This window comes from Megalobrama amblycephala, linkage group LG7 (genome assembly GCF_018812025.1).
Source record: "Megalobrama amblycephala isolate DHTTF-2021 linkage group LG7, ASM1881202v1, whole genome shotgun sequence".
NCBI classification, from domain to species: Eukaryota; Metazoa; Chordata; class Actinopteri; order Cypriniformes; family Xenocyprididae; genus Megalobrama; species Megalobrama amblycephala.
In genome coordinates, this window is record NC_063050.1 from 41,511,478 (window position 1) to 41,531,679 (window position 20,202).

The 20,202-nt window shown below is 38.3% G+C and overlaps 1 protein-coding gene across 3 annotated transcripts in view; it reads right to left on the reverse strand.

Moving 5' to 3' along the window:
• Positions 1-20,202, reverse strand: part of klhl5 (kelch-like family member 5) — a 76,019-nt gene that overhangs the window by 34,511 nt on the left and 21,306 nt on the right. The window contains exons 2-3 of one of the 3 annotated variants that reach the window (XM_048197492.1): positions 17,521-17,585; positions 3,082-3,264 (exon numbers count right to left, since the gene is read on the reverse strand). In XM_048197492.1, the coding sequence (XP_048053449.1) occupies positions 3,082-3,224 (143 nt within the window). In that variant the 5' untranslated portion in view covers positions 3,225-3,264; positions 17,521-17,585. Of the gene's footprint in view, positions 1-3,081; positions 3,265-14,860; positions 15,604-17,520; positions 17,586-20,202 lie in introns of those variants that run through there. The other 2 variants (XM_048197490.1, XM_048197491.1) reach the window with 2 other exon arrangements.

Sequence of the window (20,202 nt, forward strand, 5' to 3'; positions counted from 1 at the left end):
TAAACCTAGATTAAATACACATCTCTTTTGCCAAGCATTCAAATAATACATCTCATAACCTTGTGCTGTTCATAACATTAAAGGATTAGTCCACTTTTAAATACACTTTTCCTGATAAATTTACTCACCCCCATGTCATCCAAGATGTTCATGTCTTTCTTTCGTCAATCGAAAAGAAATGAAGGTTTTTGAGGAAAACATTACAGGATTATTCTCCTTACAGTGGATTTCAATGGCTACCAACAGATTGAAGGTCAAAATTACAGTTTCAGTGCAGCTTCAAGGGCTTTAAACGATACCAGATGAGTAATAAGGTTCTAGCGAATCGATCGGTCATTTTCGAAAAAAATACAACCGTTTACGCATTCTTCATAACGCTGAATGTTCTACGCCTTCCCTATTCTACTTACGGAACGAACGCGGCGCCAGTTTCGTTTTTTTTTCGTAACTTGAATAGGGAAGGCGTAGGACATTCAGCGTAAGCATTATGAAGAATGTGGAAGTGGAAAGTACGTTCAAGGCGATATTTTGTTTATAAAGCATATACAGTTGTATTTTTTTAGAAAATGACCGATCGTTTTGCTAGATAAGACCCTTATTACTCATCTGGTATCGTTTAAAGCCCTTGAAGCTGCACTGAAACTGTAATTTTGACCTTCAACCTGTTGGTAGCCATTGAAATCCACTGTAAGGAGAATAATCCTGGAATGTTTCCCTCAAAAACCTTCATTTCTTTTCGACTGACGAAAGAAAGACATGAACATCTTGGATGACATGGGGGTGAGTAAATTTAACAGGAAAAGTGTCTTTAAAAGTGGAGTAAACCTTTAAGCAAAGATAATCATGTGCATTTGATCTGATATAACTGGAGTACATTGTACATTGTATATCAGATGGCGTAGACTCTGGATCAACATGCACCATTAACAAATATCAGTTTAACATTAACAAATATCAGTTTAATTGGTCAACAGACACACAGTAAAAATAGATGCTGTTTGTGCCCGAGAAATGAGCTCCAGTCCATCTCACCATAAATCTAGAAACTCTCATATGATAAATAATGGTTGAATGCCTGTCACTCTATCGGCATCACAGGAGAATCTTGTTTGCCAAAGGCCATGCCTCCACATGAATAATATCAAAATCTGATGTATATGTTCAGTGCAGTCTATCTCTAAAACAAGAATGTCACAACCACATGACATCCACTCAATACTGGTTTCAAACCAAGGAGATGAAAATAGTCTAAAAGACACACTAAGTCACTAAGTACACTAAGCATTTTCCACTTTAAAATTGATTAAAAGAGATTATGTAAATTATGTATGAGATTATGTATGTTTTTGGTCCAATAAACCTTGACTAACATTATAGAGAGACCCTTTAAGATTTGGTCAAATATACTGAACAGACAAGTCCATGCAGTTTACAACAGACAAGACATACATCCACTCAACTCTTCAATCGCCTGATCTTGCTTTGAGTTTTGAAAATGTCACTTATTTTATTTGCTTTTTTACTAATTTCAAGTATAATTTTAGTTTTCATACTTTGTAGTTTTAACTTGTTCCATCTGTTCCGTCTCTATAACAAAACTTTATCAAAAGCCATACTCAAAATAATACCATGAGAGTTTCAAAAGTCCAAAGTTTTACTTGTCAAATTCAGAAACTGCAATACTTGCTGACAATGAGATGTGCTATAAATGTGCCACTGCTGCTACATTCAGCAGTAAATTGTAACTACCATCACTCATCTCCAGCATCTCTGGGGCATTTATGATTCGGCAGCATGAACTGGATCCACTCAGATATTGTGTCAGAGGCCCAGCACTGGAGAAAAACTTGTCATTGGACTTACTAAAGTTTGTGCGGTTCAGTTTGAGGCAATTTGGTTCAAACTAAACGAGAATGTAATTTCATTTATATTGTCTTTACAGTGTTTCACAGAGAAAGCATGCACCACCATAATTTGCTGCACACTGGTTTATTGTTTTTGCTTGTATTGTCAGTGCTTCCCACACATAGACTTTACTTGGGCGGGCCGCCCACGTATAATAACGGCCGCCCAAGTATATTTGGAGACACATTTTTGCTTTTATTATTTTTATCCTCTTATACTTTTATATCCATGCAAGATAATGAAACCATCCGCGATCAATAAACTAGTCGTTTCATACCTGCTCGTTATGTGTGCGTCAGAACTGTTTACTCCCACATTCCCACGCGCTGCATTTTGCAAAGTCACAAGACGGCGCTGTTGCGAGTTCTACAAGCTCGCGCAACAGCGCTTCAGTCTGCTTCAAAGTGATTCTCAATCAATGAAAAGCGCAGATTTATGCGAAGCGATTGCTAATGAACTCAAGTTGATGAATTATAACAAAGTCTACTTTATGGCCTTTATATAAAATGTTTTAGACGATTGTAAGAATCTGAAGGATCAGCCTGCAATAGTACAGACATTTCAATATAAGAGTACCTGTGTATTTCGGACTTGTTTATAATTAAAAGTCACACGCTAAGTTTTTTCTTTTTTCTTTTGGGCATTATTGGTATTTTGGTTACACAATAAATTGTATTTAATTTGATTTCCATTTAATTCATAGTCAATTATTGTAGTCTCCCCCACAGGAAGAAAAGACTAAGAACATTATTTGACACATATATTATTCATTTTATAAATTTTACTAGTAAAATCTGTGTCCCATTCACTGAGAGAGACACTATATGACAACAAGGAGAACATAGGAAAAGGTGAGCCATTTAAATGCTGTAATTTTGCATAATTTACAATGCATAATAATGCATAATATTAGTATGTAATTAAGTGTAATATGCCATGTAATTAAAATTAATTTCAATAAATAAAAATACTGTTAAAAGTCACACATTATTTGTTTGTCACATGTAGTAGACCATTTTTGTGCCGTGGGTAATAGGAGGATTTTTCGCCCGGCTACCACCGCAAGTATATTTCAAACCTGTGGGAAGCACTGATTGCAGTGTAAATTTATAGGGTTTGGTTGTATGAACCATTTGAAATGTGTACTGTTTTTTTGTTTGTTTGTTTTTTGTTTACCTGTGTGCTGGTATTCTGCGGTCTCCGGCGAGAAGGACAACATCACAGAGTTTCCTGGTCCTCAGGTAGGCCTCCATGCGTCTGAAGGTATGTTCAGCATGACTGTGAGCCTGGAAATGTTCATCTGACACACACGGCTCCATCGACGCACATGAGGACAAGGTCGCACTGCTGTTAGATGTCCTGAAAACACACATGCACTGTGTTAGACGATTCACATTGCAAATCTGAGTCAATCAGAATGTGACTTGATGAAATTAAGAGTTTTTGTCCAATGTAGTCTTTGTTTACACTCTTTTTGTTAAGTATTATTAATAAAATATTATTCATATATTGTAAACAAGGAATTCACCAAATTCACCATCCTGCTGTGCTGACTGATTAAAGCATAAAAGAACATAAAAGTATTTAAATAAATAACATATTAATATATTAAAATGAAACTTTACAGGCAGCGTGCCAGTACAGATTTGAGTTCTTATTTTTTGTGTGTCTCTTATCTTATCGTGCTTGAATGGTTTAATAGCACTTGAATGAATGATAACATGATCATATACTGTAATGGATGCTGTGTTTATTGCATTACATATTTTTGATATGCTAAACTGAATTTTTTTTTTAAATTTTGACAGCCCTAATTAAAATATTCTAATTCTAAACAGGGCTATTATTGTTAACTAAAACTATTAAAACATGTCAGTTAATTGAAATAAAGCTGAAATATAAATATTAGTTGAAAAACTTAATAAAACTAAATGAAAATTAGAAATTCTGCCATGGCAATAAACTGAAATAAATTTCAAGTTAAAGGACTAAATTCTTAATTGGAAATCAATTAAAACTAACAAAAACTAAAAATGAAATAAAAATAATTTAAACCTAAATAGCAATATTATTTAAAAAAATAATAATAATAATAATAATAATAAATGTAGCATTGCCAATTCCACTTTTGTTCATCTTCAGAACACAAAATGAAGATCTTTTTTTGCTGTCTGTCCCTCCATTGACAGCTACGCAGCTACCACTTAGATGCTTCAAAATGTTCATAAAGAGATCGTAAAATTAATCCATATGAATTGAGTGGTTTTCTGAAGAGACAGTCGCTTTATATGATGAACAGATTGAATTTAGGTTTTTATTTGCATATAAACATTCATCAACTCACACATCATTTGTGGTAAACAGATGCTCAAACATGTTTGACACACGCGAGAACCAATGAGGTTCATTCTCGTGTGTTACGCAGCACATCTGAGCTTCCGCAAGAGGTTTGTTCTCGTGGGTCAAGCAAGATTGTTTGAGCTTCTGTTTAGGTTCGCTGAATGAATGTTTATATGTGCCTAAATTAAATCTGTTCATCATATAATAAGTCAGTAATTAAATGACAGAATTTTCATTTTTGAGTGAACTAACCCTTTAATTGGCCTACAAAGAATAGAACAACAGTGACAAATTTCATTTTACAAAAAAAAAATCTAAATCATTTTAAATGGAGGCATAAGCTTTCCTTGCAAAATTAGAACTACACACACTTAAAATTACACACACATGCACACGATCAATGGATGGATAAATATAGAGGGCTTTAGAGAGCTGTTAGTAATTAGCTTTGATGATGAAGCTGGCCATGAAATACACAAAGCAATTTAGCCGGTTCCCAAACGGCTGTCGTCTCTACTGCCTCTCACTCCCTCTCTTTATCACTCGCTTCCTGTCATTCTTGTCTCTCTCTCCCTCCATCTCTGCAGATTGCCTTGCAATCCCCATTTCCCAAGTTCACACTTATTTTCTCTCCTAATGGCGATCTTGTGAACACATCTCTATAGTAAAAATTCTGTCCACATTTAAGGCCGCTGAGCTTCTGACTCATCCATTATCCTTGATAATTAATAGTTCTTGCTGTAATTAATCACAATAGCCAGCAAGTGAGCCTGCGGAGATGTCGATAGTAGACTTTAACTGCTCGTTCTTTTCAATGAATCACAAGTTAACAGGTTAACACGCTCAAGCACTGAAATGCAAGTCATTTCCGGTCATATCCGTTACTGAGAACCAGAACTTCAGGTTTATAAGACTGTTATATCAGCTAAATCCACTGCATGTTTATATTACAAGACAGGTTCCAGATACACATCCAAAACAGATCTTTGTTGTAATACGTTAAAGGGTTATTTCACCCAAAAATGAAAATCCTGTCATTAATTACTCACCCTTATGTCGCTCTAAACCCATAAGACCTTCATTCATCTTCGAAACACAAATTAAGATATTTTTGATGAAATCCATGAGCTATCTGGCCACCGATAGACTGTTACACAACCCCCACTTTCAAGGCCCAGAAAGGTAGTAAAGATATCGTTAAAATAGTCCATTTGACTACAGTGGTTCAACCTTAATGTTATGAAGCGATGAGAATACTTTTTGTGCATAAAAAAACAAACAAAAATAACTTTATTCAACAATTTCTTTTCTTCCATGTCAATCAACTACATAGTTGACGTAGTAAACACAGTGCAGCACTTCCGGGTTCTTTGTCAGAACGCCGGCTCTTTATTAGCCAGCTCCTGCGTCAGCATCTCACGCATCCATCTGCCAATACCGAGTCTGTGTTCTGACATAGAACCAGGAAGCGCTGTACTGTGTTTACATCAACTCCGTAGCAGTTGGAGACTGACATGGAGTCGGAGGCTGACTTCTGGGGTGTAACGCTGCTCGTGCAACTCGTGACGCAGGCTCCGTGTTGGCCCCATGGACTATTTTACTACCGTTCTGGGCCTTGAAAGTGGTATTTGTGTTGCAGTCTATCGGAGGCCAGATAGCTCACGGATTTCATCAAAATATCTTAATTTGTGTTCAAAAGATGAACGAAGTTCTTACGTTTGGAGCGACATGAGGGTGAGAAATTAATGACAGAAATTTCATTTTTGGGTGAACTAACCCTTAAAATGGTATTAGAATAAATAAATGAAAAACATACACTACAGAAATAGTAGTTATTGTTTGTAAGGTTGAAGGATTTCTCAGTTTGGGAGAAAAACTGTATGTGTGTGACATGCTAGAACCATAATTAAGCATTTTTTTCTCCATACATTTAAAGAGGGTGATTATTTTTATTTATAAAGTTAAAAAGGCATGACACAGGTTCAATCCATTTCTAGGGTCTTGAGAGGTCATGCTATTGGCAAATATCAGTAAAGGGAAGAGCAGCATGTCACAGTGATGATCTCTGGGGTTTCAATGTGCTCAGCAGCAGGAGATAACAGCAGTCAGACTACAACCTTTTATAAGCCAAGATCTCTCGGCCTCACAGATCATGATCAAATGGAAAATCCATTTCATTCAAGCAGAAAGTTCAAAACATAGCCCATTCACACACCCACCCACACACACCCACACACACACACACACACACACAGCTTTCAATCACACTATTTGAAAAGAAGACAGATGGTGAGAGAGAGTGTGAGTATATTTGAGCTCACAGCTCCAAATCTCTTAAACGCAATTAAAGACTTGCAGTCAGACGAGCATAGAAACTTAGTCTATCAAGTACCTTAGGGAAAGAATGAGAGAGATGAGGAAGAAAAATTCATGGAGAAGAGTTTTCATAGAGATTTGAAAGCTATATGGCAGAGGGCAAGATATTTAGATAATTCTTAGATTTTGTCTATTAAAATTATTGTATGGTTTCAGAAAACCTGGAACATAGTGATCAAGCTGTATGAACTAATTTTTGGTGCTTTTAGTCCTTTTTTGTCCCTGATCACTTCCATTGTATGGACAGAGAGCAGCGTTGTAGTCAAAACCAGCTCATTCAAGTCAAAGTCCAGGCCGAGACCTGAATAGATTGAGTCAGGAGTCAGGACTAAAATCAAAGGAGGGTCAAGTCAAGACAAGTCACAATTCAGACAGTCTACAATATGTTTTCCTTTGCAGCAAACGAAGCCAGGTTTTGTGTCAGTGTCACGCACAGTGTGCTCTGGTCCAGAGACACAATACTACAGAACGGATCATATGTGCAAGACAGTTTATTGTGTTTAGGATCTCGATTCTCGAAATTAGTGTGGATGATTCATATGATTCCCGATAGTTCCTGAACTTTGAAAAAGTACAACTTCGTGAGCAGGGACTTTCTGAGGGTAACGTTTTTACCCAGAACTCTGAACATTTAGACCGGTCTTAAGTACTACAACACTGGACAAGAGCATTGACATCATGCTTTAAAATCCCTCATTTTAAGTTTCACACAAGAAAGTAAGCCATGTGGGTCTGAATTTTTAACTGTTCCTTTAAGACAGAGATTTTGAAAGTAAGAGAAGCAGACAGGAAGAAGAGTGCAGATGCCGAGACGAACTGCAGAGATTCTCTCTCTTAAGTGCTTTATTAAGTTATGGGTAGCAGGTTTTCACCCTCTGGCTCTTCTCAATGCCAAAATTATTTAGTCTCAAATGAAAACAGAGACTAGAGGCAACATAAAACACATACACACTGCTATCTCAAACACAGCAAACACACAGGCAAACTTACAATCCTCCAAACACGACCTACCTAAATAAACATCACACACACCCCTGCATGAGTGCAAACACACAGGAGAGAGGCAGCAAGTTATCTCAAAAAGCCAGATAAACGCCTGCCAGTTCCTGAACATCCCCAGTGGGCACTCGTCCATTCATATTTGCTCTTTTTTTCTTACTCCCTAAGTTTCCTCTTCACAGAATATCCTCCTTATTTCCTGTCTTCCTCCTCTGTTCTTTCTGTCAAACATTGGGGTGTAACAGTAACTGAAAGTAGTGACACTACTAACATACTATACAGGAGCTACATTCTACAGCATGACAGTATCCACAGCAATTTTTCAGTAATAATCTTTTTCCAGTGTAACGTGTGAAAATGCTTCACTGCTGTTTTTATATCACATTGTTTGCACACGCAGCACTGCCAAGCAAACTAAAGCAATAATTAAACAAGCATTTCAAAACCTTCCACCCTCTTATATAGCAATGGACAGTTTCATTTTAGTGAACCGATTGGTGCGGAAGATTCATGTCAACCAAGCAGTGCGAAAAAAGTTAAAACCATGAACCATTTGAATGAACCCATTCTCTAAAACAATGTTCATCTCTCATTTGATTTCAACTCAGTTCTAGAATTTACCATGTCTTAGTTTCTTTGCAGTTAAATCAAAGGCCTCACAAATTTAAAATTTATGTGAATCGTCCCAACAAACTGATTCACTAAAACATGTAGTTTTCAACTCAGATGTAGGATTTAGTATGTTTTATTAGTAAGAAAACATTAAATAAAACTGGAAACTACAATTGACTGAAAAACAGACAAGCAACTCATTTTATTATATACAAAGTTATATTTTGTTTAGGTTAGGTTCCAGCATCCCTGCAACCGGACAAGTGGATTTATATAGTATAAAAAATATAGCCTCCTAAATGGAATCTAATATAACATTGCAATTTAACTTCAAGTTTTGAGTAGCGTTTAGCTTGGGAATCTACGATTTCAAAACAGCTTCTCCAACACTGTTGGAGACACTATTTTTCATTCTTTCCTTTCTGTGAACGTCATTTTCTACTTTTCAGAATTCCCTCTCTCTCGCCCTCTAGCCCTTTTCCCTAATCACTCCATTATTTCAGTCTATGCTATTGTTAGTTTCCATTCGCCTACAAGCACAAGGCTCTCTCTCTCAACATCTCCGTCTCCTACTCATTTTATGAGTATTCTGCTCTTTTTTCTAAACCTCTTGCTGTCAAAAGATCTGACATTCAGTCCTTCAAAATGAAAAGTTAAAATATGCATATTCATGTCTGATCACTTCAGTTAAGGTTAAAGAGAAGTGAGGTGGTTTCCAGGCTATAATGAGCTCCACTGATATCTGCTGTCACTTCAGAATGGATTTGAGCTGGGATTACGACACCATTTGGAGATCTGGATCAGATTTAAGCCTCTGTAGGCCAATTCAGAAGGGAATGAGGGAATATATCAGATGGAGAGGGGAAAAAGAGGGATTTTACTTTTTAGAAAAGTCTGGTGAACATTAATTATGTAAACACATATCAAACAGCATCTTACAAGACTCTGAATCTTATTCTACAAATGGATACACATAACCACACATTTATATATTGACAACTTCATGGAGATGAGGAGCCATGCACATAAAAAGCCATAAAAAGGAGAAGGAAAGGGGTGAAAAAAGAGGGAGAGGAAAGAGGAGGAGGAAATGGAACTGAAAAGGGAAAATGGTGTCATGTGGGAAATTAAATATCCAAGTGTCCAAAATATCAATTCACATCCAAATCAGCAAACTCAATTATGACACATACAAGAAACAAGTTTTAACCTGCCTGATAGAGCAGATATAAAAATAACCTTTATAAATCCTTCTGGGGACATCCTGCTCTTGTTCAGTTGACTTTATCCAGAAGCTCTTTTCTAACTCTCTAGACAAGAAACTTTCAAAGACAACACTGTTTTCAGGGTTCGAATTGAGGGAGGAATAGGGGTCTGTTAAAGGAATCTGTTAAAAGATTGCCCTGACATAACATTTGATTGTTTTTCATGTAGCCTATTAAATTTTTCATCAGCAAACTGCAAGTTCTAGACACGCCCAAGTGTGAAGCGCTTTGTGTTCGGAAGATGACCGAAAGTCTTAAAGGTAAAGGGTTAGGAACGACATAAGGCTGAGTAAATGATGACAGAATATAGCCTAATATACTAGGTAATAAAGTTTTACATTTTTTACTTGATAATACACAAAAATTAATTTTAAACATGATTTGATTACTGAAAGTGTTCTCCTGCACAGGCTTTACTCATCCCTCGGGACATAAAAAAGATAAAATACGTAGCCTACACTATAAATTGAAGACCAAAATAAAACCCATCTTTCTCTAATCCCAGACATCAAATGGAGAATTTAACCACAAAATAAAGGATTCCTCCCACAATCTCCATTGCTCTATAGTTGCCTGTAGAATAAAATGTGTATGAGTGTCCACATAAATGGAAGCGTGAGCCAGAGGAAGAGAGGAGAGAGCCTTGGTTTGAATGCTCAATGGATATCAGATGCTTTGCCCCATTATCTCAAGATCGTAATTGCAGTTTTCAGTTGGCTAGACAGTTTTCTTCATCTTCCCCTCTCTCTCTCTCTCTCTCTCTCTCTCTCTCTCTCTCCCCCTATATCGCGCTCTTGCTTTCTTGTATGTCATAAACAGCCCGAGGGCCTGGAGTCATACTTGAATTCCCAAATAGTCACTACCTATTTGTGCTTCTACTATAACAAAACTTGTGTTTGAAATAACAAAGATGTGGCAGTCAAAGGCACATATGTGGTTTGTGAATGTTATGATGAGGGCAATTTTCACTAAAGTACAAAAAAAAAAAACAACAACACTGACTACGTTTACATGTGCACCAAAAATTTGATTATTTCCAATAATCAGAGTAAGGACTTAATCGCAGTAAGATGTTTATATGATACAAGCAAACCTCTTCACTCCCGTTTACAATCCATTTTCTATATTCTGATTATTCACTAAGAATTGTGTTTATTTTTATCACTATTATTCACATACCCCAATGCACAACTCACATACAGTAGGTGTGTTACTGGCCATTGTTTCAATCTACTTGCATCAAATTCAAAATACATAAGGGCTGGGACAATACATTGAATCTCGATTCATGATACAAAAAATCTGGAGCAATTCTGATATTTTCTTGTCTGGCTATCACCAGACCAAGCTCAATTTAAAATTGAACATTGGTCTGGGGAGTCTGTATGTATTTTCTACTGCACAAGAGGCGTGATCAACGAGCATTATTCACGCAATTGGATAGTCCTTCAACCAATCAGATCAACGATCCGGGTGACGTACTTTTGCAGAGCGATGCGAAAACTCCAGACAGGCTTAGTTTGTAATGGTTTGTAGCATTGATCAGCGGTTTGCAGAAGCACCAACAGGTTAAAAGTGGACTTTCTTCAGTCGAAAAGAAATTAAGGTTTTTGATGAAAACATTCCAGGATATTCTCCTTATGGTGGACTTCAATGGCCTCCAAACAGTTGAAGGTCAAAATTGCAGTTTCAGTGCAGCTTCAAAGGGCTTTAAACGATACCAGACGAGGAATAAGGGTCTTATCTAGCGAAACGATCGGTCATTTTCTTACGGAACAAACGCGGCGCCAGTTCCGTTTTTTTCTGTAAGAAGAATATTGAAGGAGTAGGACATACAGTGTAAGTTTATTGAAGAATACGGCAAGCGGAAGCACATGCAAGGTGATCATTTGTGTTTATAAAGCATATACAGTTGTATTTTTTCGAAAATTACATATTGTTTCGCTAGATAAGATGAAAAACATACAGTAACAAGCACAGTTCTCTCACCATTCCTGATTTCTTTACAGCATTCGGCATGGTATTGAAGCTATCGGAGCAGAAATGAAAGCTCTCTGTATGTTTTTACATCATCTCCAGGTGTGTTCATATGTAAATTGCGCAAGCTTATTTTGTCCATTAGATCGAAAGATCTAAAAAAATCCATACATTTACCCACCCATAGACCCTGCCCTCGAAGAAATCAGGACAGAAGTTGTTGAAAGTGAACAAAATAGACGAATTAGAATACCTTGTGGAAACAGGTATGTGTTTCCCTCGTCCACTTGTGATTAGATCGACCAAAAAAAAGCATCTTAATACCAGGTGGAAACAGGGCCAGGGAGGCTAAAGACTGCAGTCTATACCATCAGTCGCTAGTACACCTCGAGGCCAGGGGAGTGAGGTTTACTCGCACAGCTCCTACTAGCTAGCCCCCGTTACACTCACCCCCCCTAAATCTTACTCCCATTTGGGTCATGGCACCAATGTAACCCCTCTGGTCCTACTCGCCCCGCTCTGTGCAGGCCTCGAACCTCAATTTTGATTGAGAACAGCATGGGACAGCAACAGGGAATTCATGCTGGTTTATGCTTGATTTTGTGCAAGGATGATTATGAGCTTAAATCACATCAATTTGCTCAAAGCACTGTTTTTACATTCAAGTTCAATCGAAATATTGCCTAAATCTTATTAGAATTGCATTAAGAGGGTGCATGTAATTGTGTACTGTATGCATCTGTTATTTGATTTAAATATCAAGGTAGTGAGAGACACAGTTCTCACAGTTTTCAGATTCAGTCTCTTACATGTGTGTTTTTGTGGTTATCTCTTCCTGGTATGAACTGTAAGGAGCAGCAGCAATAGGTTCAATCTACCGTCTCCAAGGTGATGAGTGACTAAGTGCCTTTCAGAGCTATACCACAATGACAGACCCACATCCTTCGCTCTCTCTCATATATAAAAAAAAAAAAAAAAAAAAACCTAGTAAACATATCCACTCACACAGGCTAGTATCAGAGCATTAAGTCCACAGTACAGTCAAACAAGCAACACAGATGCTGGCACATATTTATAGGTCATTACTAAGAGAAGAACACAGAATGAATCGTCAAACCCAAGAATGGGTATCAGAACAGACACCCTTGTACAGTCTTTTTCCAGTCCCACACTACACAGATAAAGCACGTACAGTAACATTCTGCAATCCCATAAAGCATAGAACGTCTGTTTTCATCTTTTGAACTCTTGCATAAAAGTTTCACAGCTGTTCATCACGCTAAAGATCTGTGAAGGAACATTATGCACAATTTATGTATACATCACTTCCTTACTGAAGCCAAAGTGTTTAGAGGACGTTACATCATAATCGCTCTACACGCAAGTGAGCTAATTCATCAGTAAGATGGGTGGGATAACAGCTTCATGTCACAAAAGGAGTACAAATTTAAAATATCTTTCTCACATATTGATAGTTCACCAAACAATGAAAATTCTGTCATGTTTCAAGGCTTACTTTTCTTTGTGGAACACAAATGGAGAAATGTTGTCTTTATCATGAAATAAAACGAAATATGATGACTGATTCTTGTAGATGTCAAGCTTCACAATCGATGCAAAACCATTATCAAATATCATGGTGGTCCAACAAGTAATGTATTATATTCCAAGTCTTCTGGAGCCATACAATAGTGATTGTGTGAGAAACAGACAGCGACAAACTTGACATCCGCCCTAGACTTGTATGAAGCAATCATGAGAGATGACTGGATGTATGATTTGTGAACAAATTATGTGTTTCAGTCTAATCTTTTCAATGAATCAGCTGATAATTCACAAAACCTATCTGAGCTGCATTCCTCAAAAGCATTGTGAGCTAAGTTAACCGTAGAGACCAGTGTTGCCAAGTCTGCAGTTTTCCCGAGGAATTGGGCTACTTTTAAGTTGTTGCCGCAGGTTCATTTTTCTTTCCGCGGGTTGATTTCCACCCCCGTATGAATGATTTCGGCACTCCAACACCCTCAACCCCCTGACTACTTTTGTTGCACAGACCTGGCAACCCATGGAAAAGACCATTAGTTCTACAATAGCAATGGTTCTACAATCTAATTTAGCTTGCGATGCTTTTCGCTAACGCAGCCCAGGGCAGCGCTTGCCAAAAGCACTGTAAGCATATTGGTGCCAATGATTTCTATGATCAAGTCTTACGATATTTTGGGAAACAGCCTTCATTCATGAATCAAACTGAGTGAGTGTAGCTTACTGACTCAGTCTGCTCGTAGATGTTACTAATTCACAGGTCAGACATTAAGCAGTGAATTACAACTTAAATTTGAGTCATTACTCACACAAAACTACTGTATGGCTTCTGAAGGTCTGGAATATAGCACATAACAGTTACACTTTTAAGGTACTTTTATATCCTTTCGAGATTTGACATCAGTCACCATTCATTGTTACTGCATGAAAAAGATACATCAGGACATTCTTCAAAAAAAATCTTTTTTGTTCTGCGGAGGAAACAAAGTCATATAGGTTTGGAACACCAAAATGGTTAGTAAATGATGACAGAATTGCCATTCTTAGGTGAAGTAACACCACACCCAACACATATATAACAGCCATAGAGACTTTCGATAAGACGTATGTCAAAATCTATGAAATATTTGACTGCTGTTGTCATTCAACCTCCTAAACAAGAGGTGTGGTCAAGATTTATTTTTTCACCATTTCTAATCATCCTTTTTGCCTTCACTTGCTCGTTTTTGATTTTACTGTGGTGTGACAAATTAATTTTTATAAGTACATATTCAATGCAATTTAATATGAGGTCATAAAAGCTTCATGCTTAAAAATTTCTTAATGATTGCCCCCGAAAAACATGTCAGCTTCCCCCCAAAAATGTCACATCAACTGCCCAGTTATATTGCGTTAAATACAATAGCCTATACTTATAGTGCATTGTACTTAACATTAAGGTGTGAATGCATTTCCTTTTCACCAACACCATCTATAGCAGCACAATTGATACAAGAAACAAGCTGATTTAGCCTAAAATAAATAAATTCCACAAAGATACATGACGCAAAAAAAGGACACACTAAAAGAAAATTGCAAAGCCCTCACATTTATGGAAAAATAAATGCAAGCACATTTTACTGTCTATTATAAACAGTGTTTTGACATCCTGTTAATTATTTGAATACACCATATGCACTATTTATCATACAGAGAGAGTGTAAGGAAACAAAAAGGAGGGCTCGTGGTAACATAGTTTAATCTTAATAGAGAACAGCTGGCGATGCATCTGTTGTGAAGTGGTACCAGTTTCAGTACAAGCGCCCTGCTGTGCTCGACTGGAACCACACCAGTAATACTTCCCATACCTGCACGAGCTGGAGTCAGACTCCACGTTATTATTGTTCTCCTCGTCTCCAGGGCCAGGGGCGTCTGATACACGCGTGGACTGCTGCTTCTGCGGCGGCTGCTGTTGCTGCTGCTGCTGCTGCTGTTGGTGCTGTTGGAGCGGCTCCAGGCTCTCGCTAGAGCGCGAGTGAGCCGGGAAGACCCAAGGCACCGGCGGGGAGCTCCGGCACTCTTGTTGGCTCATGGACCGAGGACACGCGGAGGCATTAACCACCACTGCCGCCGCTGAGTGCCCGCTGTTTGGACCCGAATCCGCAAACTTTCGATTGTTGTTAATGTTGGAGGAAGAGTTGCCGTTACTCGAGCTGGCACCGGCAGCGGCGCTGGAGCTATTACAGCCGCCAAGAGATGGCTGATCACCGCCGGACGAGGAGCCTCCGGTCCCCCGGCTGCTACCACCGCTGCTGCTGAAGAGATCTCCCGAAGGCTGGTTACCGGGAGAAGGAGGAGATGTGGGGTGGCCGAACCATCGCCAGCGGATGCGCAAGATCTGTTTCACGTCAAAGTCCTTCCTGGGATTCGACATGCCCGAGACTCCGGTAACGGGAGACGCGGGGAAGGAACGACGAGCCTCGTGATCCGTGATTGTCTTGGTAACAGAGCACGCGAGCACTGCTGGCGAAGATCACTGAGGCGACGTGTAGAGTGAGACTGAGTACGGAGGAGGAAAGGAAAATACACACCTCTCTCTCTCTCTCGCTCGCTCGCTCCCTCACTCACTCTCACGCAAGAGTCAAACACGTAATCTGTGCGGTAAAACCTCAAATGGTACTTTTCAATCACCTACGTACATCAATAGAAAGAAAAATATTCAAGCTAACATCTGTCAGCCAAATGTAAATTCATTGAACCTTATTACATCATTGGCATGATAAGATCATTATGCATGATGATAAATTCAAAAATTGACATTTGGAGTAGATCAATTATGGAGAATCAATAGCCTACCTAAAGATGCACTCAATATTATTTTGCTAATTAAAATGTTTTACAAAAAAGAGAAATTAAAACCACTTTTGAAAAATATAATTAAAATGCTGTGCACATGAAATTATTAATATTCATTTTGGAGAGGAATTACTAAACTATTTTGTCACCCAAACCCCTTTGACCTTTTTATTTGAAGTAGGCTATATTTTGAGATTTTAAATTAATATTTCCATCATTTAAAAACATTCTCATGTTCACGATTCTCATATGTTGGTTCATAGTCAAATTACACGCAGGTAAACAAATAAAATATTTCTGATATAATTTAAAATAGCCTATATATGTTTTAGTAAGTGTTTTATTTTCATCGTTTTTCATTTTTTAGCATTTCATCAACTCACAAACCCCAATTTGGGAAACCCTCTTCTAGAAAAAGAAGTTTTAAATGGAGCAGGTCACATCATGGGCGGAGCCATGTTGACATCAATTGACCAGCCATGGGCATTTGCTGTAGAAGCTGCTCACTGCAGAGCCAGTTAACATCCAGCTCCAACTGGTCCAACCCCACCCTTAACCTTATTGCTAAACATTACTCCACCCATTAGGTCCACATAAGTTGAGCTGGACTAGGTCAAGCTTCACCCATTGTGTCCAGAGAAGCTGCGTCATATGGCTCTACAGTGAGCACCACCTGATTTGACGCGTTCTCGCCATGTCCTTATAATTACCATAATTTCGTGATGACAACACATGACGTTCTACTCAAAGCTGTACAGGTCCTCAGACTGGGAATTATGTTTTTCTATGCCAACATCATCATCAATGCCTAAATGAATCTGCAGCGGTCAGGTTGTACAGTGGTCATGTGGTACAAGTAGGAGCTCTCTGAAAATTCTTCAAAAGTTGCTACAGATCAAGAATGAACAGCAGAAGAGCTTGAAATATATATTATTAGTCATTTAAAAAAATCTATAATGAGGTCCTCATCTATTAAGGAAATTAATATTTAAGCCTACATTAACCACTACTCAGTCACATCACACATGCACCCACACAATCTTTTTCAAGGTAAGCCACAAAACACTGCAGCCTTGCACATCAGCAAAGATTCCAGCAAAATTGCTCCACCAGCATCACCCCCAGAGTCTCAAGGTAACCTTTAATTTCACCGCACTTTAAAAATTAGTACCATGACAAATACACCACTTTGCTGTTTTTAGCACACACATGGTTCTCACATTCTTTGACCTTTTCTACTTAAAACTCAGTCAATGGAAATACAAACCAGACAACCGCTCTACACAATCAATACGACACATTAAAGCTCAATATCCCTTACACACACATTTGTCAATACCGCAACAGTACACACATCCACATAGACAAGAAATGCAAAAAGATGAGGGGGAGAAATTAATGGCAGGAAGATGTGAGAGAAATTAATGCAGACGAGAGAAACTGAGCTATGAAGTGTGAAAGAGATTTAACAAGTCAATAGATGTTTATTGTATTTCATTTTAACAGACAACAAAAGGAGATGTCCATCTGCTGCACATAAACGACTGTATTACTTGTTTTCTATGCGCTGTCCCACACATACTGAAAAGACAGAAAGAAAGGAAGAAAGAAAGTAAACGGGGGAAGGGAGGAGTTTTGGTTCTATAGCTTTAGTATTTTCCTTGCCACAAACCTGTCTGTAATTTATGTTCTGTGCAAGAGTGAATGTGATGCCACCCATCCATGGCAAACTGCAGTCTGTGAGAGAGAGAGCGAGACAAAGGGTAAATCGTTCACAGCAGGATCAGCAGTGAGTTTGGTCTCAATTCTGGCCATGCAAACCACAACAGAGAGCTGGAATTTATTCCTGCTTTTGTAACATTATTCACAGATGTTGGCTCTAAGGGCACATAAAATAAACACAGCCAGACCCACGTGCCCCGAGTGCCGCTGACAAGCAACACAACATTAGTATACTAGTGGAATGGAGACCAGGATTCTTTCATTTTATCATCATGTCCCGGAAAATTACTGGTTCAGAGCTGAATCATTCTCAACGGGCAACCAAATACAAACCACATAATGCAAAAGAGGCAGATTTTAGAGCATCTTACCCATAATGCTTCCCAAATATAGCTTTTGCCTGAAATAAGTGCTTTCCCTGAAAGATCTGCAGGGTATAGGAATAGATCCCCTAAAAATACAAATAATGAAGAAAAAAAAATCTGTCATTATTTACTTATCCTCATGTTGTTTTATGGAATTCTTCCATGGATGTTTTGAAGAATATTTACACTGCTCTTTTCTATACAAATAAATCATGACCTGACAAGCTCCAAAAACGACAATAAAGCACCATAAACGTGATCTATTCTAAATGCATGTTATTGATCTCACTGTGAACAATCGTGTATGTTTTTTTGTTTTTTTTTGGACCTCGTAATTTTTTATCAAAATGTCAACTTTATCTTATGCTGATGTATGCCAGGCTCCTTCATCATTTAGTCCACTTATACCCCACACCATTTCTTAAAGGTAGGGTAGCTGATTTGTACCAGAAACATTTTTGTTATGCTTACTGAAAGTCTCTTCACATCCTGATAGCAATCACTAAGTTAAGTGGTCTAAATGTATTTATATGTATATATATCATCTGTGGAAGGTGTACGACCATAAAATGTTAATCCCAATGCAATGATACGATGTCCTACCTGCCTGTCAGCGTATGTATTTTCATACCTCCGCACACCCTGCTCGTGCAGGCATCACACGTCATCAGCGTGTTTCATGCTATGCAGATGTCAGTCACAGAGCACCACAACCAAAACAGCAGCCACATTTACAGTTCCTCCTGAAGCAAAACAATGAGCTTATGCTGCGTTCAAGTCATAACTACCGTAATTTGGAACAGATGGAAACCTGCAACGTTATACTCGGAGCGGTTTGTGACTCGAATTTATGCATTTTAATAGCAACACTATCAACGTCGAAATTAATCTGCAGCAGCCTGTAGGGTGGGATCTTATTAAAGCTAGCTCGCTATTGCTAGCCTCTCTGAAAATTGCCTACCCTACCTTTAAGGATGGTCACATTTACTGTTGTTTGGTGAATTTTCGCAGATAAATAATAATTCAATTTCAATAAGAATCTACATGATCAGGAATTTTGTGTGAAGGCAAGGGATCCGTTTCAATTCAGAAGAAAAGATCCGTCACGGCAGTTTCATCGCAATCTCAAATCTCATTCACACACAATCAATCTTGCAAAATCCAGTCAATTATAATCCAATTTCAATAGGAATCTACGCAATCAAGAATTTTGCGTGAGGGTGAAAGATCTGATTCAATTCGGAAGAAAATATCTGTCACTATGGTTTAATCGCCATCTCAAATCTCATTCACGCACAATCAATCTTGCTGTGTCACCATCAGTTATGAGAGACATGATTGCCAATGACATTTGACATCAGTAGTGACTGCATGCTCTAAAAACTTTATTTTCTTTGCAAATATACTTGGAATGTTGCTGTCATGTGTAGGTTCAGATGATGAAGAGAAGGATGAAAAAGGTTCCAAAACAAAGTTTTTATTTACAAAACAAACTCAAATAATCCAATGCGAGAATCAGGAAATGTGCAGCATGTAACAAGACACAAACAATACCGGACCACTGAAGTGAGCACACAGAGGAACTTAAATACACAGTGATAATGAGACAATGACAAACAGTTGTGATAATTAATAAGTGTCCATGGAAACTGATGAGTGGCGGGAAACTGAACAGAGGAAACAGGCAACGGATGAATGCAAGCCCATGAAAATGAAATGAACTAAACTTGATTGTGACAAATGCACACTAGTCATATTTAGGGCCTGAGCACCGATGGTGTGAGGACCCTATTGGAATTGCTCTGTTTATTATTAGGGCCAAATCCAAAGGCTGAAGGCCCTATTGTTTTCCTCAGGAAAATTATTTTTTTTCGACTATTCGGGCATTTTTGGGGCCCTTAACATGCTCGAAAACTCTTGAAACTTTGCACACACATCGGAATCGTCGGCCATCAGGGCCGGGCAGAAGCTGGTACCCGGGTGTTGCAGGGGGGCTCAACAGCGCCCCCTTGAATTGTGTCTAAAAACTTGGTCCATATATCAAACACGCTTGCACGTATTAGTATGAAACTCGGTACACCTCATCAGGCCTAACAACTTTCATGCTCTAAGTTATAGGTCACCTCAACAGGAAGTCAGCTATTATGAGTTGTTTGGAAAACGCATGCTCTGGAATTTGATACACTCCTCCTAGATGATTAATCCGATCACCACCAAACTCGGTCAGCATGAAGTCAAGACATTGAGGATGCTAAATTGTGAGCGGA